General features: G+C 41.9%; 1 protein-coding gene across 1 annotated transcript; it reads left to right on the top strand.

Moving 5' to 3' along the window:
• Positions 1-12,789: 12,789 nt before the first annotated feature.
• On the top strand, positions 12,790-20,446 carry nags (N-acetylglutamate synthase). Its single transcript, XM_085270140.1, has 8 exons — positions 12,790-13,476; positions 14,110-14,390; positions 16,132-16,345; positions 16,447-16,627; positions 16,793-16,832; positions 18,629-18,760; positions 19,750-19,932; positions 20,178-20,446. Exons 1-8 carry the CDS (start codon positions 13,102-13,104, stop codon positions 20,353-20,355), a joined length of 1,584 nt encoding a protein of 527 aa, XP_085126266.1. The 5' UTR covers positions 12,790-13,101; the 3' UTR covers positions 20,356-20,446.
• The last annotated feature ends 3,155 nt before the right edge of the window (positions 20,447-23,601 follow it).

Consider the following 23,601-nt stretch of genomic DNA (forward strand, 5'->3'; position numbering starts at 1 on the left):
CAATTCAGATGCACATTGTTTTGATGAAGCAGATTCATTTTGTTCAGTATCAGCATGTTTGATGAGTTGGGCATAACTAGTACTGGACTCCATTAGTTTTTGAGTATATGACCCAGTTTCAGTTAATTGTCTTTAACTTATAGCTTTAGTAATTTAAGCTGTTTCTAGCTCCAAGAAAATACTGTACCACGTTAACCGTTATCAAAAAAAACCTTTTAATATGTACGTCGATCTTTGCTGTATGATGCATTTTTTTCACTTAAAATCATGGACGTGGTACTGCAAATAGTAAAATGCAATCCTGTAAGTTCAACTTCTGCTACAGCTCCTCTTGTTTAAGGTTTAAAGCAACAAGTTCTTCACTGTGATCTTCATTTAATCCCAGTGAAGAATCTGATGATATTTGCGCCTTGAGGCAACTGTTGTTCTTTGGGGCTATATAAATAAAACTGAATTGAATTGAGCTGAATTTGGTAGAGGCTAATCCACTATGTAATAGATCAGTGGAATTCAGTGTGTTTTGATTCTTATACCAAAAACAGTGGGAATAATGAAAAACACATTAGTGTCTCATCAGCATAAACGGTCATATAGTCATACGAAACATACTTAGCTGCAATGTAGAAATATGTAGGGATATGGATAGTCCCCATATTATAGAAGATTTTAAAATAAAAAGAAAGATATAAAGGGAAATATAAAAGTCTGATATTTAGCATTTAATATAACTGTATTTTATGGCATTTTATAGTTTTTTTATTTACAAATTTCAACTATTCAGTACAACGTCTATACTCTAAAAAAGTAAGAAAATGTAATACTGCATATAAGCTGCATTCAGTCACACAATGTTCCTATGAATTGTTATAAGGGAAGCATGAAGGAGGCAGAACTGCCCACTTAAAATACAAGTATATTAATACTTGAATACAGTCTTGTAATACACATATTTATTTCCTTTTTTACCCTTTCCAACTGCTACAAAGACACTATATTATAACAACAATGTTTATTTGTAGCAATTTAATGACTGTTCCCTATCAAATTATGTTATCTGTTAAAAAAAATGTTTCCAAGCAACATTTTTTAACAAAAACAAGCACATTTTAAAAACAATGTTTAAATCCGGACCTTTTTAAAAAGATGTTTTGGTGTCCGTTGTGTAGAAGAACTAGAAGAGTTACACATGAGGAAACTGTCCATCCTTCACCCTGAGGGGGGACAGAGGAAGGAATGTTTTCCCCTCATACAAAACCTTTGATCTCACACCCCCTAATCACTTCCTGAAGATTATACAGTACGTGCACCTCTGCACTGCCCACACTGTGCTTGTGTGCGCAGCGTGTGTTAATGCCTGAAGGCAACCAGGGCAGATGTAGTCTTCTAGCCTGATGACAGACAGAGATAGGGAAGAAACAGAGACAGAAGAATGATGTCATCGTTCATCAAAGAATGAAAACCAGGAAGAGTTTTAAACACATTTAGCAGCCGCGCTGAAGTGCATAAAATGTGTAAACTAAAACTAAGAAGAGTCAGCACATTTTTAAGCCACAAACACTTGGAAAAGAGTTGGAAGTGCTGGCAAAGTCATTTATCCCAGTCGTCAGTATGACTTTGGCAGGTCTTTGTACTATTATGGTTTGTGGGGGCAGTGAAGGCATCTCAGGAATAGCAGAGTCAGAACTGAGGATGCAAAAGTTAGTAGGACCTTTGCAAACTCCTACTGTGGCTATTATCTGTATTTAATTTAATTTAATTTTAATTACTGTACAGTACTCTGTTTTTGGTAACTATCGTCCATGATGTAAATAGATAAACATTTGTTTCTGTTTCTGTTCTGTGTCCTGTGTACAGTTTTTTTTATATGTGTTTTTCTTGCTGTTGTTACAACCAAATTTCACTTTATGGGAAAATTAAAGGACTATTCTATTCTATTCTATTCTATTCTATTCTATTCTATTCTAATCTTTTAAAGCCAACAAAGGTCTATTAAGAGACACAAAACACAAACAGAAGTACTTTAAATGATATCAAACCAAAGCAAAGCAACCACAAATATGTGCTGTGTTCAAAAACTAGTAAAATAATAATAAAAAAAATTATATATGATATAAATTTGGTTGCTATCCTCTTTTCTATCCTCTGTGCAGTGGTCCTTCCAGGGTTTCTGTGCCAGAAACTAACCAGCAAGTGAAAGTAAAAGCTAAAACTGAGTGACAATGATATTAGACCCATGTTTTTACACAGCAAGTGCAAAAACACAGGTCCAAACCATGCAGAGACTTGACATGCCAGGCAAAATTTGAATATTTTCATAAAAATATCTAGAGTAGACGACCAGTATTTGAAAGTTATTTCCTTAAGAAAAACATATCAAGCAAAACCCTAACCCTAATCCATGAACTGTTCACAAAAACCTCTCCGAAATGTTTGCGGGAACTCATTCTTAAGGAAAGGAAACAGAGCAAAAAGGCAGCGGTAAGACAAATTACACATGAACTGAACTGAAAATCAGTGACAAGTTTCATGTAGTGAGTAATTCATGTTGGAAGTTTTCAGTTTAAATTGTCACCAGTATGACCAGAAAACAATGCTGCCCCTGCGACCTGGATAAACTGGAGAAAATGAAACCTGAACAGAAACCCAAACTTAAAAATATAACTGTGAATGCAAAACTTTCATACCAGACCCAACAACCATGGCAGATGTGAGCTGCCTTAATAGGAAATGGCTACAGGTCCCTTGAAATTGTCATACTTTATAACCTTCCTCTGCTGTGCTTGCAGAGAAGAACATCTGGAAGCAGCCCTGACTGAGTTTGTCGTTCAGAATAAAGTGACACAGGGGCAGGTCTTAATAGATGCCTATAAAACTTCTGTAGCAAGCAATGAAACTATAGATAGGCACATGTAACTCTTTTTCTTGTACTCAGGGCCACAAAAAAGTGACTGCTTCTTTTTATACAGCCTCATATGGAGTTTACTTGCAGGCATTATGGTTGCTTTATAGCCTTTCTAGATAGGTTGTGGCTGTTTAGGACATCACATACCACATCATTTGAGCACAAGAACTAAACTGGATACTGGTGGATGCTGTAGCTCCTGCTCATAGTACTCAAAGACATCAACCACACTGTTGCTAAAGAGTTGGGTTACAAAACACTACTGTGTATGTATCTCTCCTCAGAGATTACTTTCTTTGGTCTTCGTCATCTTCATCCTCCCCATCCTCCTCCTCTTACTCTCACTCCTCTGGCTCTGGCTCTTTTTCCAACATTGCCGTCCATTGCTCCAAAACAGAAGAGCTAACCTGTTGCCCTTTTATAAAGCTCTGATTTCTTAATTGCAATTATGTGTGAAAGGTGTTTAGCAATGTGATGAGTTAGCATGCAAAATAGGGCAACTGACTTTACAACTTTGAATGAGAGTGTTTCTTGCGAAAACAAGAGGTTTTCTTCATGAAAATTCTGCCAATTGCAGAGGCTTGTGTGTAGTGTTTTGACAAAAGCGCGTTTTAAAACTGCTATTTGAGTGTACAGCAGGAATTGCCCTTGTGGTTTAGCAGAATTGGTTCAGGGGATGGTGCATCAGTTACATGTTGCAGTCATTGTGTCTGAAGTACAAGTAACTGTGTAAATAATTGGGAAAAAAATCTTTATTTTTATATTTGTCCACCAGGAGGCGCTACTTTCTACCATTCAAAGCATGCAGCAAAATTTCAAACGTTTTTCTGTTTTTTGCAAGGGTGCTACTGAAATAAAATGGCAAGTGTGTGCTGCCATTAGGTACTTCCGGTTGCGGCGTAAGATGGCTGCACCGACGAGAGCTCCCAGTCATCTCAGCAAAAATGTTATTATTTATTTTGTACTGCTTTCGATTTCTGTGCGCACAGCGCGATCATACACTCGCTATGACAGACAAACGCTTCTGGAGCTACGTTCGTCAGCCAGTTCGGACTTTACAGCGGGTTTCGACTCCGTGGACGCTCTGCTGCCTGGGATCCTTTGTTTACTCGCACGACGTCGAGGTAAAACAAAGAGGGGGAAACGCGCCGGAGTTTTGTGCCGAACGCGACAGAGAAACAGCAAGCCACCTCTGCCCAGCATCCTGCTCGGGAATCTCCAGTCTCTGGACAACAAACTTGACGAGCTGCGTGCACGGATTAAACACCAACAAGACATCAAGAACTGCTGCGTTCTGGCCTTCACAGAGACATGGCTGGAGCCCAGCGTCCCCGACTGCGCCATCACGCCGGATGGATTCACTGTTTACCGGGGAGACCGAACGAAGGACTCAGGCAAGAAAAGGGGAGGAGGGGTGTGCCTTATGGTTAACTCGTTGTGGGCTAGAAATGTGTGTATCTTAAAAACTTACTGCTCTCAGAGCCTCGAGCTGCTGACCATTAAAGTCAGGCCTTTTTACCTCCTGAGGGAGATCAGCTCAGTTCTCCTCTCAGCTGTTTACATTCCCCCACATGCTGATAAAGCTAAAGCTATGGACGAACTGTATAACATCATTATTGGACTTGAGAACAAAAATCCATAAGCTGCCTTTATTGTGCTGGGAGACTTCAACAGAGCCAACATGAAGAAGGTTCTCCCCAAATACTATCAGCACATCTCCTTCCCCACAAGAGGTGATCAAACACTGGACCATTGTTACACTCCATTCAAAGAGTGCTACAAACACCTCCCCCACCCAGCTTTTGGTAAGGCAGACCATTGTTCCATACTGCTGCTGCCTGCATACAGACAAAGACTGAAACAGGAAAAACCAGCTTCCAGGGTTATTTACAAACGGGACAGTGAGGCTGAGGAGGTCCTGCAGGACTGCTTTGACACAACTGACTGGCAGATATTTGTGGATGCAGCTGATGGCAACATCAATGAACTCACAGACTCTGTCATTGGATATATTGGAAAGTGCATGGATGATACCATCACAAAAACCCCTGTCTGCATATATCCAAATCAGAAACCCTGGGTAAATAAAGACGTTCGCGCCAAGCTAAAAGTGCGGACCTCTGCCTTTAACTCCGGGGACGCTGATGCATATAAAGCAGCCGGGTACGACCTCCGAAAGTCCATAAAAAAGGCCAGAAAGGACTACAGGGACAAAATGGAGTCCAGCTACCACAGCTTTGACACCAGGCGACTGTGGAATGGACTGCACTGCATCACTGACTACAAGAAGGTCAACACAGGCAGTGTTCAGCCCGCTGCATCTCTTGCAGATGAGCTCAACAACTTCTATGCTCGTTTTGACGCAGACAACAGAGAGCAGATCCTCTACCCTCAGGAGGACAGTGAGGCTGCAACTCTAACTCTGAAAACAGAAGCTGTGAGATGGACCTTTAAAAAGGTAAATCCTCACAAAGCTCCAGGACCAGACGGCATCCCAGGCCGGCTACTCTGAGTGTGTGCCGACCAGCTGGCAGAGGTGTTCACCAACATCTTCAACCTCTCCCTGAGGCAGTCAGTGGTCCCCACGTCCCTCAAAGCATCCACCATCATTCCCGTTCCCAAAAAATCAGTGGTCTCCTGTCTGAATGACTACCGTCCTGTTGCACTGACATCCGTCATCATGAAGTGCCTGGAGCGGCTGGTCAAAGGTCACATCTGCTCCTCCCTCCCTGACACACTGGACCCTCTTCAGTTTGCCTATCGGACAAACAGAGCCACAGAGGATGCCATCGCCCTGGCAACACACACCACCCTCACTCACCTGGAGAAAGGGAATGCATATGCAAGGATGCTCTTCATCGACTACAGCTCGGCATTTAACACCATCATCCCCTCAAAACTTGCCACGAAGCTCGTCGACCTTGGGCTGGGAACACCGATCTGCAGATGGATTCTAAACTTCCTCACAAACAGGCCCCAGGTGGTGAGAGTTGGTAAGCACACCTCCTCATCACTCATCCTGAACACAGGTACGCCACAGGGTTGTGTGCTTAGCCCCCTCCTATATTCCCTGCTCACACACGACTGTGTTGCTAAACACGAGTCCAACATCATCATCAAGTTTGCGGATGACACAACCATCATAGGCCTCATCACAGGCAATGATGAGACGGCCTATAGAGAGGAGGTGATGGCGCTGTACGAGTGGTGCCTGGAAAATAACCTGACTCTCAACATCAGCAAAACTAGAGAGATGATAGTGGACTACCGGAAACGACCAGTCAGAGAACACCAGACCATCCACATCAACGGTGTCAAGGTCGAAAGGGTCAGCAGCTTCAAGTTCCTTGGAATCAACATCACTGAGGACTTCTCCTGGACCCTTCACACAGACGCTGCTATCAGGAAAGCTCGCCAGTGGCTTTACTTCCTGAGGAGGCTGAGGAAGTTTGGCATGAACTCCAACATCACCTCAAATTTTTACAGGTGTGCAATCGAGAGCTTGCTGACGAGCTGCATCACAGTTTGGTACGGAAGCTGCTCTGCCAGCAGCCGTAAATCACTACAGAGGGTGGTGAAGGCAGCAGAGCACATCACTGGCACGAGGCTTCCTGCCATTCAGGACATTTATCTCCAGCGATGCCTCCGTAAAGCACACAGCATCATCAAGGACCACAGCCACCCAGCACATCAGCTGTTCTCCTTGTTACCATCTGGCAGACGTTACAGGAGCCTGTCTGCTTGGACTACAAGACTTAAAAACAGTTTTTACCACCAAGCCATACAACACCTCAACCACAACACTTAAACACACACAACACAGCACTCAGAAGCTACCCTGCAGCTTCACAAGTACTCTGTTTAATCTGCACTGGTCACTCCACTTTATTGTCATTGATATTTATATTTAAAAAAGTGCAATATTGTAATTTTCTGCTGCTCATTCCTGTGCAGTATCCCATCTGCCCTCCCGTCATATTTCTTTTCAAGATTTTCTTATTTAATCACTAGTGTACATATATTTATATTTATAGATACATATATATTTAGTCATCTTTTCTCTTTTACCACGTCTCTCTAATATTTTGCTCCTTACTATTTTTCTATTTTCTTTACTATTTTCTTTTCTTTTATTATATTTTCTTCTACTGTATCATGCTGCTGAGTGACTGCTGCTCGTCAAACACATTTCATTGCAATGTTGACCCTGTGCTAACTTGCATATGACAAATAAAACTGAAACTGAAACCATTAGTGTAGAATAATGGTGTGTGAGTGTGTGCACATGGGTGTACATGTGTGTAATCTTCACCTTTGATGATTGTGCACTATGAGTGTGAAGATGGTGCCTAATCCTCCTCTGTGGACTCTGAGGCTTCCTCCATGTCCGCCTCAGAGGAAGAAACAGACCAGCTGGTGCAACTCCAGTGACAGGATGGACTTTTCCATGGGGATTACCATATTTTGGTCGCAAAGACTGCAAATTCAAATTCACATTTTTTTATTTGTCACGTACACAGTCATACACAGTACGATATGCAGTGAAATGCTTAGACAACTGCTCGTGACCTAAAGAGAAAAAAAATTTGCTCTGCTACATCCCAGCTGCCACAGGTTTGATTCCAGGACCCCAAATCCTGGAGCAAATTGTGGCCATGACAAACCTGCACCACGTTCAGCGGCTTATGTGGACACAGAGGAACTGCAGGCTTATGTAGGCATGCTCATTTTGGATGGTTTACAGGTCAAAAACGTATCCAAATCAGCTGCAAGCCCCTCCAACCAGCAATTGTGAGGGCAGTGTGACTTGCTCAGACAGAGAGAGAAGAACTGGCCTCTGCACCACCTCAGCTGGAGTCCTTCTTCTTTAAGGTGTTAAAAGCAAAAAACTATAATTAATTTTTGATATTTATATTTCAGGCTGAAATAGTTTGAAAAGACTAAGCCATTAAAAGTGGAAAAACATAGAGTGAGAGTCATTATTGTTGTACTGTAACAAGGCAAGCATGTCTAGAATCTATTGCACATGCTACATTGTTGGTTAAGATACAACATGGCTAGAGGTTAAATAGCGCCATAACAATCTGATAGTCCAGACAGTAGGATGGCTGTAGCTCAGTAGGTATAGGAGGCCATTTACTAATCAGAAGCTTAGTGGTTTGATCCCTGGCTGCTCCAGTCTGCGTGCCAAAGTGTTTTTGGGCAAGATACTGAACCTCAAATGGTTCTCTGATGCATCCACTGAACTGTAAATGTTAGACAGAAAAACCTGGGTGAATAACACATGTTACATAAAGCACTTTGAGTACTTAAGTAGAGTAGAAGAGCTGTATAAGAACGACTCCATTTACTTTCAATTAATGGGTAATTACGACACATGATGGGCAGATTAGTGCATTGTACGGAGTCTCAGTATCTTAGGAAGACAATTAAGGATTGCTTAGTCAGTGATATTTTGGTAGGTGACAAAAACTGCAAGTTACATTTTATATGTATTGTTCTAATTAGCCTTGTGTGAGATTGGTGCCTGTCCAGGGTGTCCTACCTCTTACCCTATGGTATCTGGAATAGGCTGGATCTGTGGATGATATAGAACATATAGTATATGTTATGTTTTCTGACATGTGGAAATGTCCTGTCGACCAAAATGAAGACAGTTTAGCACAGGTTAGTTTGCAGTATTGTGGTGAAGTGTACAGTAGTGCATAATGCACCATGGACTGGTGCAGAGCAGGCTATGTGGTCAAAGTGAGGTTACATCAAGGTAGCAGACATCAATTTAAATGTAAGTTGATAATATTAGTTAGATTCACTCAGCAAATTTCACATTTATACTGTCTTGGGGCTGCAAATCAGCCATGATAACTCAATGTACCATCTGCATATATTTTACTGAATTCCAGAGGTGGCAAAAGTACAGACATGTACAGATACTAGTTTTGAAAAATACTACAGTAAAAGTTGTACTAAAAATGAAATGTACTCTTTGCAGCTCTTTGGAGGACCTTTCTACCAGCTATTTTGTGCAAAGCTAGCTGAGACTGCTGTTTTTCATGCAGTCTTTAAACCATAAACCTTTACCAATGGAATCTCTTTGATATTTAGCTTGACTTCACGGAAAAACGCGACAAAATAATTGTTGATGTCCAAAGGTGGGACATAACAATGCATAAATAATTCATTACTGTTCTTTAGTAGGATTCTCAGGTATTCTTCATTGAGTATTTATTTTTCTGACAAGGTTTTACTTTTTCTCTTTCCATTTTTATACAAGCATCAGTACTTTGTACTCCTTACATTTTCAAAACAGGCTGGTCATTAATAGCTCTTCAGTTAAAGGGAAGTTGTGCAGGTGTTTAGAAGTTGTGATGGCAGTACTTCACCATCGAGCTAGCACTGAATTCCACCTTTATACCAGATGTATAGGTCTCGTATAAAGAGAGTAAACAGTATACTGGTGAACTGCTACAAAGGATCTTAGGATTCCCCCACCTGGAGCTGGATTTACCCTCTACAATGTAGGCAACTGAAAATAGTTCAGATTCAAGCTGAGTAAATTCATTAGAATTAGAATTTCGATAAGAATAACATTTGTTTTCTCATTCACTACTAATATTTTTGTATTATGGTAAATGGCCTGTATTTATATAGCGCTTTACTAGTCCCTAAGGACCCCAAAGCGCTTTACATATCCAGTCATCCACCCATTCACACACACACTCCAAACTGTATTATGTTAATATAACACACGATTCAGTTACATTTGCATGAAGAGCTGGTATAAATGGCGAAGACGCCATCGCCACAGCCCTCCACGCTGTGCTGAGTCACCTAGAGCAGCGGCAAAGCTACGTCCGAATGCTCTTTGTGGACTACAGCTCAGCCTTTAATACAATCATCCCGGACATCCTCATCACCAAACTGGTCACTCTTGGCCTCCCTCCTCTCACATGTGCCTGGATAAAGGATTTCCTCACAAACTGGCCCCAGACTGTAAGACTCGGCCCTCATCTCTCCTCCACTCGCACACTGAGCACAGGCTCCCCACAGGGCTGTGTGCTGAGCCCCCTCTTGTATTCTCTCTACACCCATGACTGCAGTTCGACCCACAACAACACTCTCATCATCAAGTTTGCTGATGACACCACGGTAGTCGGACTCATCTCGAAGGGAGACGAGGCAGAGTACAGAGAGGAAGTCCTGAAGCTGGCAGCATGGTGTTCAGAAAACAACCTGGCACTGAACACTAAGAAAACCAAAGAGCTCATTGTTGACTTCAGGAGACACAGCACCGACTTGGCCCCCCTCTACATCAACGGGGAGTGTGTGGAGAGGGTCCACACTTTCCGGTTCCTTGGTGTCCTCATCTCTGCTGACATCTCCTGGACAGGAAACATCTCAGCGGTCATCAAGAAGGCCCAACAGCGGCTGCACTTCCTGAGAGTCCTCAGGAAGTACAAGCTGAACTCCAACCTGCTGCTGACCTTCTACCGCTCGTCCATTGAGAGCCTGCTAACCTACTGCATCACGGTATGGTACGGCAGCTGCACCAAAGCAGATAGAGCGAGGCTTCAGAGTGTGGTCAAGACAGCACAAAAGTTCATCGGCTGCCCTCTCCCCTCCCTGATGGACATTTATTCCTCCTGCTGCCTCAGCAGAGCAGCAAACATTATCAAGGACAGCTCCCACCCTGGCTTCAACATGTTCAGCCTGCTTCCCTCAGGGAAGCGCTACAGGTGCATCAACACAAAAACCGACAGACTCAAAAACAGTTTCTTCCCCAAAGCGATAACCACCCTGAACTCACACATGCACAGATAACACAGCCCCCCACTTCCCAATTCCTCTATGGACCACCACTGTGCAATACCAATTCTATGTGCAACAACTCAACTGTATATACATAACACTATTTATTACATATTACTTACGGCTTGTATATTGTACATTTTATATATATATATGTTTTCCCTATGTAAATACTGTCCATATGTACATAGCGCTGCAGAACTGTACCCCCCCAGCATGTTTACACTGAGTAGGAGATGCTCTGTATCTCATTGTACAACTGTATAGTGACAATAAAGGCATTCTATTCTATTCTAAATGTCCTTTAACCCTTGTGTGGTGTTCATATTTTTGTTACTCAGCCAGTGTTCATGGGTCTGGTGGACCCGCTAGAGTTTTGGCTTTCCAAATTAACACTATCAAACAATTTTATGTTAAATTACTCAACAGATGTTTACTTCATCCCAATTACAAGCCATATGAACAGCAAACATGGTTATTTTTTCCCTTTACCTTTGTTAGATCACATTTATGAATGAATGTGCTTCTCGTTTTTTTTTTGTTTTTTTTTTTTTTTATAAAATGTTATAAAAAAATAAATCAGTTGTAATCAAGTGGAGTGAGTGGAAAGACAACACATTTACACGTGAAGCAATATGTTTCACAACTAAATAGGATCAGCTGCTCATCAATGGTGACATTAGGCCCAGGGATGTAAAACAGGGGGAGGTGGTGCACACACTTAAATCCCACACTGTCCTGATGGCAGCTAGCTTGTCTCTCTGCCGCCGAGCTGGTCTGTCGTCTCGGTTATCAAAACGGATAATCCTGGAAATTTTGTGGAGGTTTTCCAGAGACACTGATGCACGGAAAGGTTCGTGCCGGTTTCTGCATCCCACAGGGATTCTGTGGATTCCCCTTTGGACCTCAAAACTCCTGCAAGGATAAGAACCCCAAAGTAGGCCTTTGGGGTTCTTAGATGAATTTGGTCCATCTCCTTCCACCTCTCTCCAAAAACACACCTTCCTTCTAGATTACTGCAATCCAGAATAATTTTCTGGATGGAATCTGGGATGAAAAGCTAAAATGAAGACTTGATGTCCTGCACATGAGTAACTGCCAGCCGTGTTGGCCCTGGCTTATCACAGTAACAGCTCTGCAGGGTGGCTCATTTCTTGGCAAGAAGACCATTCAATTTCACCAGTTATTGACATCCATATTTCTTCACTTGCTGTCTGGTGGGCTTGTTCTGGTCCTGGAGCTGGCAGCAGATGGGGTGCTCGTCTTCGTTTTGTTACTAAATGATGCTCAACCTCATCCTCTTCTTCAAAGTTACTGTCAGACTCAGAATTTTCAGAAATGTGAAATATTCTGAAACCTCTTTGTCAACATCATCATCCGAAGCCCCTCTCTTCCAAAATCAATTGGACGGCCCTCGCAGCAGATAATCTTTTGCCATTTTGATCAGTTGTGATAAAGAACCACACTGGCAAAGTCTTATTTATAGTATTATGCCCCTAATTTGCAGGTGGGACAGGGTATGAGAAAATAAAATTTGGATCCCTCAAGAAAGAGGGTAAAATGTGTGGGATGTAAGAGCAGACGGTGTTGATAGTTGAATTTTCAACAATGCTGCAACTTTGTGCGGAGCAGGAGGGGAAGAAAACACTATCAGCAGCACCAGAAAGGAGGAAGACAGAGTGTAGGAACACAGGACCTACACTTTCAACACTTTTATTAGACCTGGGTCCAGTGGACCCGAACACCTTGTATGTAATGTAAATGCGTGGGGGGAGGTACAGTATGAGGTCATTGAAAATTAGTTCGGATTTATGTTCTTCACAGAAAATAAGCCAAAGCCAATGAATTTCAGATTGAAAAAATAATTCATTGTTTAATTTTTCTTTTGAGAAAAACTGAAAACGGGTCTCACAGATCCGAACACCATACAAGGGTTAAAGAGCAAATTTTACTTTCTCACTCTAAGTGCATTTCAGTGCTTGAACTTTAACTTAAGTATTTTTTTAAAAGTCAGGAATCTGTACTTCTACTAAGGAAAGAATGTCTGTACTTGTCCTGAAATCATTTTTGACCCCAGAGGAGGAAAGGAGTATGACGGTGGGAGGACATAACGAGGATTACTGTACCTTTAATCTCACACAATTACACCGATTTCTGGCTGTATGGAATAGCCAGCGGACCAGCTTAACTCTGTGACAGTGAGCCTTTCATGACCCACAGCGGATAAATGTCAGTGGAAAACATCCCAGCAACTCCACCGCGTGTTGGGGTCTGATGCAATCTGAGAAGTGTCGACTCAGCAACCACAGCGCGGTGAGTGAAATTTGGCTGAGCTTCCGGTGCCGCTCAGCTCCAGCCGTTACCGCCACCGTCAAATTACGACTGTCAACATGTCGAAAGTGAACAGGGGTTCTCATGGATGCCGGGCCATGGTAATAGCAAGAAAGTACCTATCGGGTCCGTCCTCCCCGGTCCTGACGCGGAGCTCCAGCCAGCGTCAGCGGAAAATGCTGAGCCGGCAGCACCGCATGGCGAGCTGCAACGCGGCCGGTACCGAAGGAAACCCCGCGGCGCTGGCCCAGCAGGAGCACCTGGGGTATTTCTCCACCGGTGGACGACACGCGAAGACCAACCTGAATCTGATTTACCGGGACGTGAAAGCTTTCCTCAGTGAAGTTGGTGGAGATCCCCGGGAGGCTCGGTACTGGTTGACCCAGTTCCAGAAAGCGACTTCGGCTCATTCTCCCGCCTTTGCTGTTCTGGAGGTAAAGTTTTACTCACCAAAAGACAAAAACAAACAAAGATATTAGAATAGGTTTCATGTTTGTGGACATTCTTGTATTTTGCTCGTTTGTGTTGTTGTGTTTGCACATCTCTGTTGCTTGTGGGGCTCGCACACAAGAATTTCACTAGCATGTGCTGTGCCAGTGTGCCTGCACATGTGATGTGACAATAAAAAGTGATTTGATTTGATTTGATTTGAACTCCATAACGAGGAAAGAAATCACCAATGATACGTGATTAAATTAAAGATAATTATCAAATTAAATAAACTGAAGACAAATACATAGAGTTTGTACCTGCATAGTTCTTACCTGGCAGTTAGTCCATACTCAGTATACACTACAGTATACACAGTTTCATGAACTTTCTCTCTTTCTCAAAGAAAAAACAGAAATCAGGTGGTTTTTTAAAAAAAAAAAATTCTAGTACACTACCTAAACAAAAAAATGAATAAATACAGCCAAAAATATAAGCATGTACTTAAATAATCAACAAAAAACTGATAGCTCTGTAAAAAACCTATTCTTATTAGACTGAAGCAGATCCCGTGTCAGCCAACTGGATTAAATTCTAGACTCTAATACTCAAACACCGTGTTTTTCATTTTGCACCAGGTGGACAGATCAGTGTTTGACAGCAGGGAGATGGTTCAGAGCCTGGCTTTTGGGCTGTCCTTCCTGCAGCGGATGGATATGAAGCCTGTGGTGGTTATGGGCTGGTCAGATCACCTGGAGACAGGGCTTGCCAAAGCAATGTTTGGGTCTGAGTGCATGAAAGGACTAGTGAATCGGTGCCAGCAGCTGACTGAGGCGCTGCAGCAGCACACTGCCAGCGTCCTGCCATTCTTCTCTGCAGAGTCACTCCTACTTCTGCATGAAGCACCGCAGGGAAGCAGGTGAGAACTGAGAGATACCAGTTCAATCTAAGGGAACTCTTGCTTATAAATTGTGAATTTAACTTCAGTATTTATTTTACTGTTCAGATATCAATGAAGTAGGTAAATTATCTGTAAGTCATTGGCTATAATTACTGTTTATGCAATTAATCTATGCACCTGTTTTATCAATTATTTAATGGAAATAATAAATCATTATATCTGCTATAGTTATTAATTAGCCAGCTCTTATTCTTAAGGTGTCAAATACTGTGATTTAGTCCAGGCTACGGTTTTCGTACCTGCAACACTATGTACAGGGTGCCTGTAAATGGTAAATGGCCTGTATTTATATAGCACTTTACTAGTCCCTAAGGACCCCAAAGCGCTTTACATATCCAGTCATCCACCCATTCACACACTGGTGATGGCAGCTACATTGTAGCCACAGCCACCCTGGGGCGCACTGACAGAGGCGAGGCTGCCGGACACTGGCGCCATCGGGCCCTCTGACCACCACCAGTAGGCAACGGGTGAAGTGTCTTGCCCAAGGACACAATGACCGAGACTGTTGGAGCCAGGGCTCGAACCGGCAACCTTCCGATTACAAGGCGAACTCCCAACTCTTGAGCCACGATCGACCCATCGTGCAACTGTACTCTACAACCAGTTGCACTTTTACCTTGTTATTTAACCATCAGTTTCCTAATGATTAATCACTTAAACTCCCAGAGACCAGCCATTTGGCTAACGGTTATTTTAAAATGTGATTTTTAAAGGTTCTCATTATAAATATATTTTAAATACAAGTATGCTTTTAATGATTAGTGTGGGTGAGTGAATGGCAGTGGGGGAGGTCTTCATCAATAGAGAAAAACTGTAAAAGCGGTGAGAACACAGTATAAAGTCATAAGGCAATGTCCTCTTTCACATTTTCCCTTTGGGCCTTATGTTTCACACCCTGGTTTAGACAGTTCTTAGTAAGGCTGGGCCATATCATACCGTTCACGGTAATACCAGTATAATGATGGGCAATGATAAGAAAATGAAATATCACGATAGAATATGGGTAAAACGCGCATGCCCAGTGCCTTTGTTTTCGTACGCACATGGCGGAAAAGCACGGCGGCGACGGAGAATGAGACGGGTGAAAGCGGATCGTTGAGTGAAACGGATGAACCAGAATTGGTTTGTAAAAATGCTGCAACTTCACTGGTGTGGAACTGGTTTGGCTTTCGTTCATCAGATACACAACAAAGCACAATTTTTGGTAGAGCATGCTAGCGGGCCGTCGTTAATTCCGTGTTTTTTGGAAAATGAGGCACTCTTAAAATCCTTTGATTTTCTGAAAAATCGACATTGACATCAGCAATCTGTACAAAAATCTTTTAGCACGACTTTGCTAACCTACGACCCCGCACCGCTTAATGGATTGTCAGAGCATACGGCTACTGTAGGCAGGAGCCTCGTGGAATACTGTGCTTCAACTTAATATTTCATTAATGTGTGTGTATAACCACTTTTTAAATTTTGTGTGGCTTGTTTAAATTAAAATACATTGATGTGTGTGGGTTTTTTTTGCATTAATAAAGTTGTGGAGTATTACAGTATTATGTCTCGCGTCAATTATATCGTTAGTTATATTGCTATCGCAAATTTTCAAATGTATATCGTGATAAATATTTTTGGCCATATGCCCTGCCCTAGTTCTAGGTGCTCATGAGGTTAGGCCCTTACTCTTCTTCTTTCCCTCTCCTTGCAGTGCGCCTCCATCCATTGCTATGGATACCAACCTTCTCCAGTGGAGTCTGAACTGTGGGGCAATCCCACTGGTTTGTCCGGTAGGCAGGGACGCGCAAGGTTGCTCGGTAATGTTGGACCCGACAGAGGTGACGGCGGCAATATCCCGAACCCTGCATCCACACAAAGTCATGTTCCTGAACAACTTCGGGGGCCTGCGAAGCCAAGAACAAAAGGCACAACATCTGGCTCCCACGCTGACTCTGCTATTATTGTCTTAATTTTTTAATCATTTATATTTATATAAATCATTTATATGCTTTCTATCTTGGTGCAGGTGCTAGGTACAGTGTCGCTGCCTGCTGACTTACCTCGCCTGTCCACTGCGACTTGGTTAAGCGCACCAGAACGCCAAAGAGCGACCGCCATAGCCAGACTTCTCAATCAGTTGCCAGCTGAGTCCTCTGCTGTGATCACATCGGCAGACACGTTGCTGACCGAACTGTTCAGCCACAGAGGTGAGACAACCGACTGACTTCTGTGGGTGCCACATGTACACATGCAGCCATGTATGGAGACACACCTGTTTTGAGAGGCACCATATTTGTATGTGTGTGAAGGTTGTTTTGGCGACCACCTCAAAAGATTTTAACATAAGTTTTTTTGTCTGTTCTGTTTCTCAGGGTCTGGAACGCTTTTTAAAAATGGAGACCCCATACACCGGTCAGTAGATATTACACAAACTCCGCCAGTATGAATTCAAACCAGGTCATAATCCAACATTAACCCCAAACAAGACATTACTTTTACCTCCACACATGTACCAGCATAAAAAAGAATACACTGCTATACAGGGAGTGCAGAATTATTAGGCAAGTTGTATTTTTGAGGAATAATGTTATTATCGAACAACAACCATGTTCTCAATGAACCCAAAAAACTCATTAATATCAAAGCTGAATGTTTGTGGAAGTAGTTTTTAGTTTGTTTTTAGTTTTAGCTATTTTAGGGGGATATCTGTGTGTGCAGGTGACTATTACTGTGCATAATTATTAGGCAACTTAACAAAAAACAAATATATACCCATTTCAATTATTTATTTTTACCAGTGAAACCAATATAACATCTCCACATTCACAAATATACATTTCTGACATTCAAAAACAAAACAAAAACAAATCAGCGACCAATATAGCCACCTTTCTTTGCAAGGACACTCAAAAGCCTCCCATCCATGGATTCTGTCAGTGTTTTGATCTGTTCACCATCAACATTGCGTGCAGCAGCAACCACAGCCTCCCAGACACTGTTCAGAGAGGTGTACTGTTTTCCCTCCTTGTAAATCTCACATTTGATGATGGACCACAGGTTCTCAATGGGGTTCAGATCAGGTGAACAAGGAGGCCATGTCATTAGTTTTTCTTCTTTTATACCCTTTCTTGCCAGCCACACTGTGGAGTACTTGGACGCGTGTGATGGAGCATTGTCCTGCATGAAAATCATGTTTTTCTTGAAGGATGCAGACTTCTTCCTGTACCACTGCTTGAAGAAGGTGTCTTCCAGAAACTGGCAGTAGGACTGGGAGTTGAGCTTGACTCCATCCTCAACCCGAAAAGGCCCCACAAGCTCATCTTTGATGATACCAGCCCAAACCAGTACTCCACCTCCACCTTGCTGGCGTCTGAGTGGGACTGGAGCTCTCTGCCCTTTACCAATCCAGCCACGGGCCCATCCATCTGGCCCATCAAGACTCACTCTCATGTCATCAGTCCATAAAACCTTAGAAAAACCAGTCTTGAGATATTTCTTGGCCCAGTCTTAACGTTTCAGCTTGTGTGTCTTGTTCAGTGGTGGTCGTCTTTCAGCCTTTCTTACCTTGGCCATGTCTCTGAGTATTGCACACCTTGTGCTTTTGGGCACTCCAGTGATGTTGCAGCTCTGAAATATGGCCAAACTGGTGGCAAGTGGCATCTTGGCAGCTGCACGCTTGACTTTTCTCAGTTCATGGGCAGTTATTTTGCGCCTTGGTTTTTCCACACGCTTCTTGCGACCCTGTTGACTATTTTGAATGAAACGCTTGATTGTTCGATGGTCACGCTTCAGAAGCTTTGCAATTTTGAGACTGCTGCATCCCTCTGCAAGATATCTCACTATTTTTGACTTTTCTGAGCCTGTCAAGTCCTTCTTTTGACCCATTTTGCCAAAGGAAAGGACGTTGCCTAATAATTATGCACACCTGATATAGGGTGTTGATGTCATTAGACCACACCCCTTCTGATTACAGAGATGCACATCACCTAATATGCTTAATTGGTAGTAGGCTTTCGAGCCTATACAGCTTGGAGTAAGACAACATGCATGAAGAGGATGATGTGGACAAAATACTCATTTGCCTAATAATTCTGCACTCCCTGTATATGTATGTGTGTGTGTATGTGTATGTATATATATATATATATATATATATATGTGTGTGTGTGTGTGTGTGTGTGTGTGTGTGTGTGTGTGTGTGTGTGTAGGTATAACTCTCTAGATGGAATTGATGTGGATTGTTTGCTGGCGCTCATCAACAAGTCGTTTGAGAAAACTCTGAAGAAATGCTACATTGACTCTCTGAAAGGCCGACTCCACTCCATCTACCTTTCTGAAGGGTGAGTGCAACTATTCAAATGAAAGAATACCCAGACCGAAGGTAAAAAACACCACTTCATTAATTCCAGGTCTTTTTCCCTTCTACTACAATTCTCAAAAATGATTTTCACTGTCAGACAGGAAAAAAATCACTGACAAGCGCAAACTACTCTTTACAATCAGTACGGATTTAGAACAAGCCAGTCTACAACATGAGTGCTAACAGGTCTCATAGAAGAAATGACAAATTGACGAGACAATGACAAAATACAATAAGAAATTCATGGCTGGGGTATTTCTTAATCTTAACAACACATTTGATACGATTAACCATGAAATATTATTAGGATGACGGGGAGTGGGAACCAGACCTTGTGAAAATGGGAGAGTATAAATCCGAACGTTTGGACATTGTGTGTGGTGTACCACAGGGATTCGTCTTGGGGCCACAATTATTTATTATGTTTATCAATGATTTATGCAAAATGTCAGATTGTTTAATATTTGTTTTATTTGCTGATGACACAAATATCTTGGGTGTGACTTCTGAAATGAGCAAAATTTAGAAAATGGTTTGATATAAGTAATTGCTCATTCTGAAAATGAGAAAATTCATTCAAAATTCACTTTACAGTTCTTGTACTTAGGATGTACTTTAGTTACAGTTAAAATTGAAATATTTTTTCAATCTTGTAGAGGTATTAATCACAGTGTGGAAAATGCAATGTATAAATGTTTGGTTTTGTTTGGTTTTGTAAAGCTATATTTCTTTATGTGTTATTGTGTGTATATATGTATATAGTGAATAGAGATTTCCATGGCAACTTGTTATCTTTTACTTTATTTTTTTCAATTTACAATGAATTTTGTTGTTTTAGTTATATTTACATGTTCAAGGTAAAGCAGAAAATTAGTCAGTCAGTTTATATATGTCCAAATATGGTTTGAAATAGTTATCAGCATCACCGACTGTGAGAATGTCAGCTGTTGGACATCTGTGTCCTTCCAGGTACAGCGCAGCAGCTATCATCACCATGGAGCCGGTGAACAGCGGCACTCCCTACCTCGACAAGTTTGTGGTGAGCAGCAGTAAGCAGGGCCAGGGCACCAGCCACATCCTGTGGGAGTGTATCAGACAGGACCTGGGTAAACTCTTCTGGAGGTCTAGAGCCACCAACAAAATCAACCCCTGGTAAGACGTGAGCTTTTTAGACTTTCACACTGGCATTTACATTACATGAACCACACTATGAACAAACATCTAAATATATGTTAAAGACTGCAGAAAAAAAAGATGACAATGTGATGATGATGCAATGTGCTAAAGTCTTGCTCCTTATTGGCTGCTTTTTCACTCATTTTTAGTCCAGTCTTTTCGTTGACCATTTCAAGAGAATATTTTGTTTGTTTGACATGTGTTCTCTCTCTTTCCATCAGGTATTTTAAGCATTGTGATGGCAGCTTTGTTAATGGTATGTGGACTGTGTTCTGGTTTGGCCTGACGGACATCAGAGATTCATACGAGCTGGTGGAGTACGCCAAGAGCCTTCCTGATTCATTCCACAGTGCTCCCACCTCCTCCCAGCAGCCTCCTCCACCTGCTGCAGGATCCTGACTCACCTGCTTCCCAGCAGTTCACTATGTAGCTCTTCAACCTTGAAAAATTGTGAACATTAAAACTTTTAGGTCTAAGGGCCTGGAATTTCATTTTGTTCAACTCTGCACCATCAAACACGGTGTTCTCAGTTTTTCTACACCTTGAAACCAGAACCTAAAGTTATGTGAAGACTTTATTAGTGCAGCTTTTCTCACTTACAGGGAAATGTGTATGTATGTGTATCCATTCAAAGCTGGGTCCACACCACACATGGAGCAGCTCATTGTTTCGCTTTCTCATTTTGTGCTGCTCATTGTAGTCCCCACCCAGTTCTGCAGTCACTGTCAGCTTGACCACGTGATGATGAACTGAATGAACCAGGTTATCATCTGCTGTAAGTTCTGATTAGAGTTGCTTTCCAGTTCACACCAGCTGCACTGCAAGATGACCTGAAGAGGCAGCAAACTGGCCTGCTGATATGGGAAATGTGAGACAGGAACAGCTGCAGCTCTTCCAAAGACAAGAGTGAGAGAATTATCCACTAGTAAAATAATCATTTTTCTTGGACACATAAATTAATTAATTAAAATGTGAAGTGAGTCACCAAATACACTCGGGCATCAGTTAACATAGCATGGTAGCCTGCTCAACTAAACTGTGTGGAAAACACCACAGTGTTTTAACAAAATATAAAGAATCCTCTTTTTAAAAAGAAATATGGCCACAATCTAAATCATTCTAGAGACATGAAGCTCAGGTTTTCCACTTTGCTAAGGCATACGGACATCTACACACAGGGGGCTACTTTACTTGAAACCAACCCCTGATGTCCAGAGTGGACTCTGAAACACTGCCAGTGCTGTGTAGCTAACAAGTTCAGCACTTTTAAAAACTGCTGATATATCTGACAGCACAGTAATAATAAAGGCGGTGTTGAAGTTCAGACCATTTGGCTCATGCCAAATGTAATTTCTGGGGACCAACATGATTTTATTAATAAACACATTCCTGTGATCGAGTCATCAAATACATAAAGATGTCCAAATGACTTTAGAGTACACAGTCATATGTATGGGGACCACAGTTGGTGATGAATCTTAGTGCCCCATGAAAAACACTATCCAATTAATGAACAGAAGCACATCTACAGGGAGTGCAGAATTATTAGGCAAGTTGTATTTTTGAGGAATAATTTTATTATTGAACAACAACCATGTTCTCAATGAACCCAAAAAACTCATTAATATCAAAGCTGAATGTTTGTGGAAGTAGTTCTTAGTTTGTTTTCAGTTTTAGCTATTTTAGGGGGATATCTGTGTGTGCAGGTGACTATTACTGTGCATAATTATTAGGCAACTTAACAAAAAACAAATATATACCCATTTCAATGATTTATTTTTACCAGTGAAACCAATATAACATCTCCACATTCACAAATATACATTTCTGACATTCAAAAACAAAACAAAAACAAATCAGCGACCAATATAGCCACCTTTCTTTGCAAGGACACTCAAAAGCCTGCCATCCATGGATTCTGTCAGTGTTTTGATCTGTTCACCATCAACATTGCGTGCAGCAGCAACCACAGCCACTGACACTGTTCAGAGAGGTGTACTGTTTTCCCTCCTTGTAAATCTCACATTTGATGATGGACCACAGGTTCTCAATGGGGTTCAGATCAGGTGAACAAGGAGGCCATGTCATTAGTTTTTCTTCTTTTATACCCTTTCTTGCCAGCCACGCTGTGGAGTACTTGGACGCGTGTGATGGAGCATTGTCCTGCATGAAAATTATGTTTTTCTTGAAGGATGCAGACTTCTTCCTGTACCACTGCTTGAAGAAGGTGTCTTCCAGAAACTGGCAGTAGGACTGGGAGTTGAGCTTGACTCCATCCTCAACCCGAAAAGGCCCCACAAGCTCATCTTTGATGATACCAGCCCAAACCAGTACTCCACCTCCACCTTGCTGGCGTCTGAGTGGGACTGGAGCTCTCTGCCCTTTACCAATCCAGCCACGGGCCCATCCATCTGGCCCATCAAGACTCACTCTCATTTCATCAGTCCATAAAACCTTAGAAAAACCAGTCTTGAGATATTTCTTGGCCCAGTCTTGACGTTTCAGCTTGTGTGTCTTGTTCAGTGGTGGTCGTCTTTCAGCCTTTCTTACCTTGGCCATGTCTCTGAGTATTGCACACCTTGTGCTTTTGGGCACTCCAGTGATGTTGCAGCTCTGAAATATGGACAAACTGGTGGCAAGTGGCATCTTGGCAGCTGCACGCTTGACTTTTCTCAGTTCATGGGCAGTTATTTTGCGCCTTGGTTTTTCCACACGCTTCTTGCGACCCTGTTGACTATTTTGAATGAAACGCTTGATTGTTCGATGATCACGCTTCAGAAGCTTTGCAATTTTGAGACTGCTGCATCCCTCTGCAAGATATCTCACTATTTTTGACTTTTCTGAGCCTGTCAAGTCCTTCTTTTGACCCATTTTGCCAAAGGAAAGGACGTTGCCTAATAATTATGCACACCTGATATAGGGTGTTGATGTCATTAGACCACACCCCTTCTCATTACAGAGATGCACATCACCTAATATGCTTAATTGGTAGTAGGCTTTCGAGCCTATACAGCTTGGAGTAAGACAACATGCATGAAGAGGATGATGTGGACAAAATACTCATTTGCCTAATAATTCTGCACTCCCTGTATTATCAATAAAAATGATCTCCACCTGTTTCTGTTTTACATAAAATGAAAAACAGGAATTATTTCTATAACCCCCCCCCCCCCCCCCCCCAAAAAAGTTTCAGTTTTCTTATAATATACTAAACCATAATCACTTGGAAATCCTAGATATTTAAAAGTAGACACCAACTCAGTTTGTTGACCACTTTTATCAAATTTTAATATGACATTGCTGATCTCACAACGTCTGAAAACTAGAGGACACATTTTTTGTGTCCTGAGGCTGTATCATATATGACAATAACAGCAGTAACAGTACTGCAACTTTTAATATAATATGACTGAAAAGGAGACCATAGAGATTTAATCTGTTCAAAGATCCGAGATTGAAGTACGTTTACCAAAACTGAAAGTTTAGATTAGTGTATAATTAGTTAAAATAATATGATCACCCCCTTTTAATAGAGGAGTAAGAATGGCAGATTAGTGCAAGGGAACCTTTAGGAAAGGTTAAAAATAGATGCAACCGTGTAGCTGAGATTATGGCTGCTAGCTTTAGGAATCTGAGTACGCTGAT

The sequence above is a fragment of the Mchenga conophoros genome, linkage group LG4 (assembly GCF_057382185.1).
Source record: "Mchenga conophoros isolate Kocher_MC1m ecotype Shallow Benthic linkage group LG4, M_conophoros_male_GT1.1, whole genome shotgun sequence".
Taxonomy (NCBI): Eukaryota; Metazoa; Chordata; class Actinopteri; order Cichliformes; family Cichlidae; genus Mchenga; species Mchenga conophoros.

What these genes read in the sequence shown, in the direction of transcription:
- nags (XM_085270140.1), top strand. Translation starts at nt 13,102, where the DNA reads ATGTCGAAAGTGAACAGGGGTTCTCATGGATGCCGGGCCATGGTAATA. An exon ending in GAAGCACCGCAGGGAAGCAG is followed by an intron (nt 14,391 to 16,131) that starts GTGAGAACTGAG and finishes CTCTCCTTGCAG; the next exon opens with TGCGCCTCCATCCATTGCTA. An exon ending in ACCAACAAAATCAACCCCTG is followed by an intron (nt 19,933 to 20,177) that starts GTAAGACGTGAG and finishes TCTTTCCATCAG; the next exon opens with GTATTTTAAGCATTGTGATG.